The sequence below is a fragment of the Heterodontus francisci genome, chromosome 16 (genome assembly GCF_036365525.1).
Source record: "Heterodontus francisci isolate sHetFra1 chromosome 16, sHetFra1.hap1, whole genome shotgun sequence".
NCBI lineage: Eukaryota > Metazoa > Chordata > Chondrichthyes > Heterodontiformes > Heterodontidae > Heterodontus > Heterodontus francisci.
The window spans coordinates 95,463,161-95,475,940 of NC_090386.1; the positions used below are offsets into that span (position 1 = coordinate 95,463,161).

The window sequence follows — 12,780 nt, forward strand, 5'->3', positions numbered from 1 at the left end:
GGGAAGGGGTGGAGCGCGGGAGGAGGGGGGGGAGGAGGACAAAGGGGGCGGAGCGAGGGAGAGGGTTGGGAGCCCGGGGAGGGGTAGGTGGGGACGAGGGGTGCGGAGTCAGGAGTAGGTGCGACGAAGGGGGTGGAGCCAGAGTGAGGCGAGGGGAAGGGGCGGAACCAGGAGTAGGTGGGGACGAAGGGGCGGAGCCAGGAGCTGGCCAGCACTCAGCCCGCGAGCTGGCGGTTGGGCGCCTTTTCAAACAGCGTGAGGGGGAGGGGCGGAGCGCGCGCGGTGCCGCGGATCGGTAGCTCGCGGTTTGCGGGAGGGGGAGGAGGTTTTAGGCGCGTGGAAAAAGGGGGGAAAAGAGGGCGTGTGTTAAAACAACCCCAATAGTATTGTTAGCTTGGCTGTTGTTGTTTTCCCCAATGGTGATAAGCTTCTAAATATTGTATTGATGTAGAGGCAGGCGGGGGTGGGGGGAGGGGATTGTGAAATGGTTTTGTTTTTTAACCAGCTCGCGGTTATCCGGGTGTGAACTCGTGCTGTGGGGGTTTATTCCCATCCAGCTCGTGGATCATTTGGATCCCCACTCACCCTTTCCTCTGTTTGGAAGAAATATATATTTTTTTAAATTAAAGGTGTCTTGAAGTTAAGAACTCGAGTAGGGATTGCGATCTCAGTTTGGTCACCAGTGGAGGTGTTGTTACACGACGATTGTGTGAGTGTGAGTTCACCATAGTCTTTGAAGGAGAGAGACTTACCCTTAGGATTGTGTTTTTTATGTGATTTTAAAGCTTGTGTTTCAGAACACAGGTTTAAAACGTCAAGGAAAGTGGATAGCATGTGAGTTTTTAAAGTTCTTTTTCCCTCTCAGTGACATTTTGGTTTAAATTGTGAGGAGAATATCTCTTAGCTTAGATGGGTAAAGGTAGTATTGCCAAAGTGTAGGACACCTTTTATTTTTTGCCACCCGAAATTATTGTAGCCGTGAGGAGATTACTTCTTTTACTTCTAACTGGATGATGCTTTCTTCTGAGGCCACACCAGAGCCGCCCCATTCCCCATCTCATGATTCCAGGTCTGCAGAGCCAACCCCAACCACTTGTACCTCCGAGTGCCCTTTTACAGAGCCAGGACTGAACTTCACTAACTCTGATCTTAGCCTCGTGGACATGAGTGAGGTTGAATACACCCAATTACAGCACATCCTTTACTCACACATGGAGTCTCAGTCAGGGGAGAGTGAACTGGAAACTCGTCTGAATCCTGCTTTGTACCAGGCTTCCAATTCTACCAACCAGGCTCCATTTCCAACAACCAGCTCTGTTAACCAAGTTCCTTACTCGACAGCTAGCTCTGCCAACCAGAGTCTGTACCCAGTCACCAGTACTACGAACCCAGCCTCAGATTCTCATTATGTGGGTAACAGTCAATGTTTAGGGCACATTGATTTCCAAGAGTTAAAAATGATGCTTTTGAATGACCCTCCATTACCAGTTAACAACAGTAATAGTTTGCAAAATGTGGAGAAATTCTCACAAAATTCTTCTGCAGAAACCACCCGACCTAATGGATTAACCCTGAAAAATAGGGACACAACGGGTAATTCAGACAAGGAGAAGAATTCAGGGGATAACTCAACGACATTACAAGAGTCGAGATGTAAAACAGGACCCAGAGTTCGTCTTGAAGACAGATTTAATGCAGTCCAAAATGAAAACCAGGACCGACAGGAGCTACAGGATTCTGGAGTTACGTTTAACAAGTGTGTTTCTCAACTAGTCAACATAGAGATATTCAATCTACATGGAATTCAGAGAATAGTTAAGAATTATATACAGCAAAAGCTGTCCATAACAAACTCCTATTGATTTGGTCTCATTACAGGGTTAAGTCTGATGAATTAGAATTAATATTGACTTATTATTGGAAATAGGCAGTCTTCATAAAATTGTTTTCTACTATATAGCTCTCTGACTGGTATGGTACCATGTCAAGCAGGGGCACAATAAATTTTAGCCTGCCATAACAATAAACCTCATTGCTTTATTCCATTGGGTATTTTCTGCCTTTGCAGAACTCCATACCCTTACCAAGCCTTTACAAGTAAGACTTCTTCAGAATGAAGTGCTTAGATTTTTCAACACTTTTATTGGACAAAGCATGCACAGACCAGGGTGTAATGTCACATTTGTACAATTTGTCAACTTAAATGGTTTAGATCCATTCAAATAAATGTACTGCCAATTAAATGTCCTCATATATAAAATGTACCTAGCTCCAGCAGAACCCAATGTATCCATTTCCTTTTGAAACTTGATAAAATCTAAACAGCTGATTCAGTATAAATTTAAATACCCAAGTACACGGTGTATATTTGCTACCTAAAGCAAAGTTTTTTAAGAGAACTGCTGAAGGCATTTTTTTCAATTTTGTTGTATATTAAGTTTATATTTGTAGCCAATAACTGTAGAGCATCTTAATCTAGTTAAATACTAATTATATGGTTAGATATTTGCAAAAATGAGATAGTATTTTCAAGTATAAATTACCCTTTGTAAAAGAATTCTGCCCTTAGCCTTTGTTTCCTGTGTATAAGATCTTGTTTTAAGAAAAATACTTTGAGTCATAAGTGCAGAATCAAGATCAGCTATGTTCCAAGACTGTCCACAAATACTTGTACACCATTTTCATCTAGCTTTAATCAAGTTGGTGGAATGCTACATTTGTAGTCTAGCTTTTACTTATCATAAACATTATGACTATTACACACATCTAATGAATATTTTTTCATATCACATTAACGTGTTTTAGACTGGTCTATTGAAGACAATAGGGGCGGCACAGTGGCGCAGTGGTTAGCACCGCAGCCTCTCAGCTCCAGCGACCCGGGTTCAATTCTGGGTACTGCCTGTGTGGAGTTTGCAAGTTCTCCCTGTGTCTGCGTGGGTTTCCTCCGGGTGCTCCGGTTTCCTCCCACATGCCAAAGACTTGTGGGTTGATAGGTAAATTGGCCATTATAAATTGTCCCTGGTATAGGTAGGTGGTAGGGAAATATAAGGACAGGTGGGGATGTGGTAAGAATATGGAATTAGTGTAGGATTAGTATATAAATAGGTGGTTGATGGTCGGCACAGACTCTGTGGGCCGAAGGGCCTGTTTCAGTGCTGTATCTCTAAACTAAACTAAACAATGTCCTTCTGGTTAGTTAATACATGAAAAAATTTACCGATTTAAAATTGAGAGAAATTTTGGGCAAAGATTTTGTTTTAATCTTTTGAACCAAAGGCATAAGGTTACTTGTGCTTACAGAGGCAATACAGACAGTTACACTATTAAAATATGCAGATGTATTTATGATCTGTTTTCCCTTCGTTGTTCTGTAGTTTGGTTGCTTTGATCCGGCATCCTTCAGAGCTGATGGGGATACCTCTCCATCCACAGCAAAGCAAATGTACTACTTTAGTCAAGAGCAAGACTGGGGCTCCTTCTGCTCTGCAGTTTGCATACCCTTTGTACACACCGAATACATGTACACCAACTGGCAGTACTAGCTCTAGTCTAACTCAGGTAAGAAAGTTGCCTAATTATATAGGTAAGATAAAATTCTCCACATTATTTCAGTGGAAGTCAGTTCCATTCACATAAATTATTAAATATGGGATTCTCCATTGCAATCCTGCTTTTGGAGTATCAGAGTAATTATTTTTATCAATTCTTGAGTGGGCAGTGCAAAGCGTCTTATCGCAAGATCAAGCCTAGCTACCCGAACCCAACAAGACCCGACTACATGTGTAGGGTTCGGGTCGGGTCAGGTCGAAATTCCCCGTCCAGCATTCCGGCTCAGGTCGGGTGAGGCTGGACACTACTTCCGGGAAGTCACGGGATCAGGCTTACCCATGATTCCCCACAACTCCAGCTGCAGGAATAGCCTGCTGCCGGAACAGATGAAGCAGATCCGGGTTGGGTCGCGCACGAAAAAAAATTAAAGGGCTCGGGTTGGGTTCAGGTTGGCTGCATTTGGGTCAGGCCCGGCTCGGGTTTTAATTTTATACCCGAGTCAGGCTTTGTTGCAAACAGTGGTATTTCTTATATATATATATGTGGTAAAATTTGTTCTACATGAACACTCATTAGAAATTTAGGCCAAATATATATAAACAGTTGGTTCAGAATAGTCTGTAATGAATCTGTAAACATGAATCTCTTTGCTGTGAAGAAGATGCCTCGAAATGGGCATTACCTGTCTGATATCAGACCATTTTGCTTGCCCCACATACTGTTACTTAATTTCCATATAGTTACCTTTCCCTTTAATTTATTCATATATATTAAAATTCTTGCATTGTTTGCACACTCCATTGAGAACTGCAATGTAAACATTGGCCATGGCGATCCCCATATTATTATGCCCACTTTTCTTTTTATTCGTTCCTGGGATGTGAGCGTCGCTGCCAAGACCAACATTTATGATCCATCCCTAAATGCCCTTGAGAAGATGGTGATGAGCTGCCTTCTCGAACAGCTGCAGTCAATGTGGTGTAGGTCCACCCACATTGCTATTCGGGAGGGAGATCCAGGATTTTGACCCAGTGACAGTGAAGGAACGGTAATATAATTTCAAGTCAGGATGCTGTATGACTTGAAGGGAAACTTGCAGGTGCTGGTGTTCCCAAGTGTCTGCTGCCCTTGTCCTTCTAGGTGGTAGAGGTTGTGGGTGTGGAATGTACTTGTTGAAGGAGCCTTGGCGAGTTGCTGCAGTGCATCTTATAGATACACACTGCTGCCACTGTGCGCTGGTGGTGGAGGGAGTGAATGTTTAAGTTGATGGCTGGGGGTGCCGATCAAGCAGGCTGCTTTGTCCTGGATGGTGTCGAGCTTCCGAAGTGGTGTTGGAGCTGCACTCATCCAGGCAAGTGGAGAGTGTTCCATCACACTTCTGACTTGTGCCTTATAGACAGGCTTTGGGGAGTCGGGAGGTGAGTTACTTGCTGCAGAATTCTCAGCCTCTGTCCTGTGCTTGTAGCCACAGTATTTATGTGGCTGGTCCACTTAAGTTTCTGGTCAATGGTAACCCCCAGGATGTTGATGGTGGGGGATTCAGCGATGGTAATGTTGTTGTCTGTCAAGGGGAGATGGTTAGATTCTCTCTTGTTGGAAATGGTCATTTACCTTTTATGCCTCCATCTGATTTCCATAAGAAATGCTATAATATGAGTTTCGATCTTAAATTTTATTACTAACCTATTAAAGCTCCCTGTCACACCACAACATGGTGCTATATTACTTTTTCCTCACAAGTCACTGCAGATACTTTCTAGAAAATATTTAAAGCACCATTTTATTTCTCAGTAACACATTTCTAATGTATAAAATAAGGTTTAAAACAAAATTTAAAATTTCATATTTCACAATAACACCATTAAAATTTACCTATTGAATTGTGCATTATGTCTTTTAATACCTTAATTAAAGTTTTTTTTCTAAATACTCCAGCCTTTTCCAAAAGCCTGTTCTTGAGCTTGATATCTTTGCCAGAGTTTTAACGTAGGCTAAGTACAGATTGTGCAGTCCACCCAACTTCCCAAGTTGCATCAGTACCTTTAATAAGCTGAACTGCTGGAATATTTTCTTAAGTTTCTAGAGTTCCTGCTCTATATTTCTAAATTAGTTAAGGAAAAGCTTGAGGCCAAATTTCAAAAGCTATATTCAGGTAGTTTTTCTTCTAAACAAGAGAGAGGTTGTGTGAGAGAGAAATAAAATGACAGACTACTGATTACATAACTGTTTTAGCTTTTGGTTTGGGTTCTATAAACTTCAGTGATCAGAATACAATGAAAGGTGAGAGATGGATTGCCTTGCTTCAAATTTGAACTAATTTGTAAAACATTAAGAAATTTGAAACAAACAGAAATCCTGTAATTATCAACTTGTGTTTCATTGATAGTTAAAATGTAAATATTATAACCATGGGCACTATAAGATAGAGAGAGTCAGGCAAAGTTTCTTTCCTCATCCTAAGTGTTCTTTAAAGACACAGGTAAGATGAATTTTGATCACAGCTGGTAAAAGGGAAGAGAAGGAAAGGTAATGGAGGTATGAAACAGGTTGAAGTGAAGGGGATTGTTGGTCTTTTGCCATTTGTTCTTGAACAAATGGGAATGGATAAAGAGTTGAGTGATGTGGGTGATAGCAGAGGGAGGAAGGATAAACAACTTGAGTGGGTATTTCAAAGAGGAAGGTAGGGGTAGCATGGGGTGGAAGTCACAATAGCTATAGAAATTAGGGGGTAGTAGGAAGATTGGGTGTAGGAGGAAGGCAAAGGGATAAAATATCATGAAAATAGGATAGGGAAACACATGAGTGATAAGCTGAAGTGATGAGAAGGGACCTGCTGAAGGGCTGGCAGCCACATTTTCCCCACAGCCTTCAGTGGTTCCTTTCCCCACTACACAGTTCACCTCTGAAGGGAAACAAGAAAGACAGAAAGAATCAAAAGAGAATAGAGAGAAGCGTTAAAGAAAAAGATGCTGAAAAGAAGATAGAAATAGACGAGCAGAAGAGGAGAGACAGAGAGAAACAGCAACACAAAAATAATAGAGGCAGGTAAGAAAGAGAACATATTCAACAACATAGCACATGCAATGCCATAGGAAATCCAATAGTGATAAATTAACAATCATGTTTTTTGTCTGTACCAGTGCAGAGTGTCACACATATACACATGAGCCCTGAAATTTGGCAGAGGTTCTCCTAGTCTGCTGGTACTGTAGCAGAACTTGCAGTGAAACTGTAGAGACCTGGCATAAGCCTGAGGATTCTCCCCAGGGTTTAAGCAGGAGGAAACTCTGCAGAACTTCAGGACCCAACAATCTGATCCTGATAATTCAGTGTCAGTTTTTGATCTCAAAAAATGGAACTATAATAATTTGAATTAAGTAATGTAAATGATACAGCAAAGAGTGTTTATGTAGTGCTAAAAAATGGAATTATCAGATAATTGGAATGAAACTATTTGGAATTCAGAGGAGTAGGTAGGCCGATGAGCCTTACGTCAAGGCCAGTGAGCCTTACGTCAATGGTAGGGAAATTATTAGAGAGGATTCTTCGGGACAGGATTTTCTCCCATTTGGAAACAAATGGACTTATTAGCAAGAGGCAGCACGGTTTTGTGAAGGGGAGGTCGTGTCTTACTAATTTGATTGAGTTTTTTGAGGAAGTGACGAAGATGATTGATGAAGGAAGGGCAGTGGATGTTATCTATATGGACTTTAGTAAAGCCTTTGACAAGGTCCCTCATGGCAGACTGGTACAAAAGGTGAAGTCTCACGGGATCAGAGGTGAGCTGGCAAGATGGATACAGAACTGGCTCGGTCATAGAAGACAGAGGGTAGCAGTGGAAGGGTGCTTTTCTGAATGGAGGGATGTGACTAGTGGTGTTCTGCAGGGATCAGTGCTGGGACCTTTGCTGTTTGTAGTATATATAAATGATTTGGAGGAAAATGTAGCTGGTCTGATTAGTAAGTTTGCGGACGACGCAAAGGTTGGTGGAGTTACGGACAGTGATGAGGATTGTCAGAGGATACAGCAGGATATAGATTGGTTGGAGACTTGGACGGAGAAATGGCAGATGGAGTTTAATCCAGACAAATGTGAGGTAATGCATTTTGGAAGGTCTAATGCAGGTGGGAAGTATACAGTAAATGGCAGAACCCTTAGGAGTATTGACAGGCAGAGAGATCTGGGCGTACAGGTCCACAGGTCACTGAAAGTGGCATCGAAGGTGGATAAGGTAGTCAAGAAGGCATACGGCATGCTTGCCTTCATCGGTCGGGGCATAGAGTATAAAAATTGGCAAGTCATGCTGCAGCTGTACAAAACTTTAGTTAGGCCACACTTAGAATATTGTGTGCAATTCTGGTCGTCACACTACCAGAAGGACGTGGAGGCTTTGGAGAGGGTACAGAAGATGTTTACCAGGATGTTGCCTGGTCTGGAGGGCATTGTTTTCACTGGAACGACAGAGGTGGAGGGGCGACATGATAGAGGTTTACAAAGTTATAAGCGGCATGGACAGAGTGGATAGTCAGAAGCTTTTTCCCAGGGTAGAAGAGTCAGTTACTAGGGGACATAGGTTTAAGGTGAGAGGGGCAAAGTTTAGAGGGGATGTGCGAGGCAAGTTCTTTACACAGAGGGTGGTGAGTGCCTGGAACTTGTTGCCGGGGGAGGTGGTGGAAGCAGGTACGATAGCGACGTTTAAGAGGCATCTTGACAAATACATGAATAGGATGGGAATAGAGGGATACGGTCCCCGGAAGTGCAGAAGGTTTTAGTTTAGGCAGGCATCAAGATCGGCGCAGGCTTGGAGGGCCGAATGGCCTGTTCCTGTGCTGTACTGTTCTTTGTTAGTATAAGAAGTTACTGCACTTTCCGAATTGACTTTAATTACCACTTGATGTCGTTACCTACCGATTTCTTCAATTATCTGACCAGGAGGAACATCTCCCATTACCATTCATGAATCAACAACCTATGTACACCTAACTAATAAATGGTTCAAATTTTGTTTTAGAGCTATTGATTAGGAAATGCCAACTGCTACAAAATGAATCAAATTGTTAAAGCAATTTTTTGAAACTGCTTTAGGCTGCCATTTTGCTTTCTTCCTCAGGTTAGCTGAAGATAATACTTAAAACATACTAAACATATTAAAATGATATAGTTCTCAAAACCATTAGTAGACATATTATTACAAGTTTGGGGTCCTGCATTAGATATATCCTCTGGTACAGTGATGCTGTTGAGATCTGTAAGCCACACCACATCTGACCACTGTTTCAGGCTGAACCAGACTGTGAAACTTCTGACCTCATCCTTTCTATCCCAAAGATTGCCGACGTATGTCTCAGTAGCAATGCCTGCCTCTGTCCCAGCTCAACCCATATGTTGCCAAAATCCTCATCCATGCCTTTGTCACCTTCTCTCAATTTCTCTCCTGGTTGACCTCTCATCCTACATCTTCTGCAAATTTAGGCTCATCCAGAACTCGGCTTCCCATATCCCAACCAAGTCCTACTTACCGATCCAATCCTTTCTTTGCTTAACTTCATTGGCTGCTGATGCTTCAAATTTTAAATTTGTCATCCACATTTTAAATTCCTTCATGGCCTTGCCCCTCCCTATCTCTAACTTCTCCAGACCTAACCACAATGCGCTTCCCCCACCCCCCCCCCCAGCTCTCCATTCCTCTGATTGGTCTGTTGTGCAACCCTCTGCCTTCTTGCACAGCATTGTTGGCTATGCACTTTGTCACCTCGGCCCCACATTTGCTGTCTAAATCCTTGCCTCTCTACCCTCTATTCAGCTTCAAGATCTTCTTTAAAACCCACTAGAATGGTTACAGCACAGAAGGAGGCCATTCGGTCCATCAAGACGAAGCTTTTGACCACCCTTCCTAGCATCTCCTTCTTTGGAATCATGTACTGTTTTCTTAAATTCAACATCACTGGTCAGTCCAAGAAGCAGCCCTCACATTCCATATGATCCGGTGTAATCTTTTACTACCCAATATCTAATTGATAATAGCAAGTCCTGGGGCCCATAACAGTAAGACTGCTTATTTTCTGTCCTGCAATCTTGCACATATACCTTTGGAATGGGGACTGAAAAACATTTTCATGAGAGAAGGACAATAATGAACCAATGAATTGCTTTCAGTATGTGAATCAACAGAATACAGTTCTCAATGAAATTCAATCACGGTTCTCATTGCTCCTCGTAATATGGGGAATAAGGTGCACAAACGTTGTCCTTTGTTTCAGGCCTAACTCATTTTACAAGTCAGAAATCTTGGTGCTGGCTGGTATCCTTAGAAAACAAGAACTCTGTGTATCATTGATTATAATCATCTTCACACAGCGAAGAAGACAAAAGCTGAACCTATTAATCTCCCTGAACTTTCTGTTGGGAGTTGACTCATTGAGCTGACAATGAAGGCCACCACCTTGAATCAGAAACCTCCACCTTCCTCCTCCCTGGGTGTGAGAGTTATGGCAACTGCTTCACAGTCTATTTAGTGAAGATCCCTGCTCACAACTCTGAATGGAAACCATCCAAAATTACAGCTGCAGTCTTCTCTGGAATGTATTGATAATGTCTCAAACTGGTCTGTTATTATAAAACTGCACAATTCTGTCGATCTGGGACTTGAGGGTCCAAATGACCTACATCTGCTCCTAATTCGTAAAGGTGCTAATCAAATCCTAAAATCCCTTCCAGACCAAATTAGACATAGAGAGATACAGCACTGAAACAGGCCCTTCGGCACGCCGAGACTGTGCCGATCATCAACCACCCATTTATACTAATCTGACATTAATTCCATATTCCCTACCACATCCCCACAATTCTCCTACCACCTACCTACACTAAGGGCAATTTACCTATCAAACTGCAAGTCTTTGGCTGTGGGAGGAAACCCATGCGGTCACAGGGAGAACTTGCAAACTCCGCACAGGCAGTACCCAGAACCGAACCCGGGTCGCTGGAGCTGTGAGGCTGTGAGGCTGTGGTGCTAATCACTGTGCTGTCAGTTAATAAAAATCTTGAAATGTGGCTCAGTTCTGAAAACCAAGGATGCTTGTGCCTAGTTCATCTAATTGACTGTGAACCTATGTTTGACTTCCATAGGAAATTAAACAAGTCAATGGGAAAGAGAATGATAAAAACAGAAAAAATTAACACAAGCCATTGACAAAACATCGGCGAGACTTTTTCTCGATTGCATTAATCAGTTTGATTTAATCTAAAATAACACATGACATTATTAAACTATTGTACTTATTTTTCTTATAAATTATGTATTTCTCTTTATGTCATGGGTTCATAGAATAACCATGTACCAGAATAATTATCAGTTATGGATTGCAAAGTATAAATCACAGCAATGAACAATCCTGATGACTAATTTCGCCTGAAATATTAGCTTGTCCGGTTCCTGTCTGATCAGATTTCCACAAGTCTTTCTTGATTTTGGTCATGCCTTAGTGTCAGCATTTACCATTATAAATTGCTATGTCAGCATTTCCCTTTGAATTTGATTATAACTATCATCATGTAGTTTCTTGTTCTAGCCACTAGGTGACTGCAGCACCTATCTGAATTCTCCCAATTCCTCCACCATTTTGTTAAAAAAAAACACTATCCATCAATTGATCATGGATAACAACACAGAAAATTTACTACAACATTATAGATCAGTCGCTATCTGTTCATTTTGTAATGTTATATATAGTCTTAGAAATTCAGACATTTAAAATTTGAAAAATAAGCACTATTTGAATTCCGATAGTGTTATAATCTTCAGATACATTAACCATGTGTTATGGTGCACAGTAAGCTATGCAGTTGGTAATATGTTACTGACTATTGGTTTAATGTGGAGACATTTAACTGGTTCCTCTAATTGGCTTTAATAGGGTACTGGAAATCAGGCACATATGCTAGAGTCTGCTAGCCCTCAGGAGCTTGCCCTGCCAAGAGCATTCTCTTTATGTTTCCAGCAGGAACTCCAATCTGCCAGACAGGCACTGAGTAACTGCAACAGAAACAAGCCTTTACCTGAGCAAGTCTGGATTAAAGTAGAAGGTAAAGATATTATTTATTGACATTTTGCAGTTATAGTTATAATTAGGCATGAATGATATCCATGAGAATGTGCTGAATTTTGCTGCAACATTTTCATTTTATTGGTGGTAAATGTTAAGGAAAAACAACTATTTCCTGTTGAGTTCCTTGATGGCTCAGCTGGTAATTTAATACTGTCTGAAGCTGAATCATATAGAAGAAGAAGCTTCCAGGTTCAATCCCTACTTTGTACTGAGTTAGCTCATCCCGGTTGAAGCAGCATTTTATTTGGCTCTCGGGCCAGAAAAGAAAAATCTGATTCCTGTTGCTGGAAGGTGTTTACATACATACGAGCATACGAATTAGGAGCAGGAGTAGGTCACTCGGCCCTTCGAGCCTGCTCCGCCATTCAATAAGTTCATGGCTGAACTGATTACTCCGCATTTCCACCTACCCCTGATAACCTTCCACACCTTTGCTGATCAGCTTATCATGAATCTATCTACCTCTGCCTTAAAAATATTCAAATATTCTGCTTCCACTGCCTTTTGAAGAAGAGAATTCCGAAGACTCACGAACCTCTGAGAGAAAACATTTCTCCTCATCTCTGTCTTAAATGGCAACGCCTTATTTTTAAACAGTGACCCCTAGTTCTAGATTCTCCCACAAGGGGAAACATCCTTTCCACATTCACCCTGTCAAGACCCCTCAGGATCTTATATGTTTCAATCAAGTTGCCTCTTACTCTTCTAAGTTCCAACGGATACAAGCCAAGCCTGTCCAATCTTTCCTTGTAAGACAGCCCGCCCATTCCAGTTATTAGTCGAGTAAACCTTCACTGTACTGCCTCCAACGCATTTACATCCTTCCTCAAATAAGGAGACCAGTACTGTACACAGTACTCCAGATGTGGGCTCACCAATTCCCTGTATAACTGAAGCATAACCTTCCTACTTTTGTATTCAATTCCCCTCGCAATACACTATAACATTGTATTAGCTTTCCTAATTATGTGCTGTACCTGCATACTAACCTTTTGTGATTCATGCACTAGGACACCCTGCTCCCTCTGCATCTCAGAGCTCTGCAATCTCTCACCATATAGATAATATGCTTTTTTATTCTTCCTGCCAAAATGGACAATTTCCCACTTTCCCACATTAT

General features: G+C 41.8%; 1 protein-coding gene across 1 annotated transcript in view; it reads left to right on the forward strand.

Annotated features, from left to right (window-relative positions):
- Window positions 1-720: 720 nt before the first annotated feature.
- The window catches only part of LOC137378530 (transcription factor-like 5 protein), a 43,750-nt gene continuing 31,690 nt past the window's right edge, over window positions 721-12,780 (forward strand). Inside the window, exons 1-3 of the mRNA XM_068048873.1 lie at window positions 721-1,756; window positions 3,378-3,561; window positions 11,469-11,637. Coding sequence (XP_067904974.1) covers window positions 1,011-1,756; window positions 3,378-3,561; window positions 11,469-11,637 — 1,099 coding nt within the window. The 5' untranslated portion in view covers window positions 721-1,010. The remainder of the gene's footprint in view (window positions 1,757-3,377; window positions 3,562-11,468; window positions 11,638-12,780) is intronic.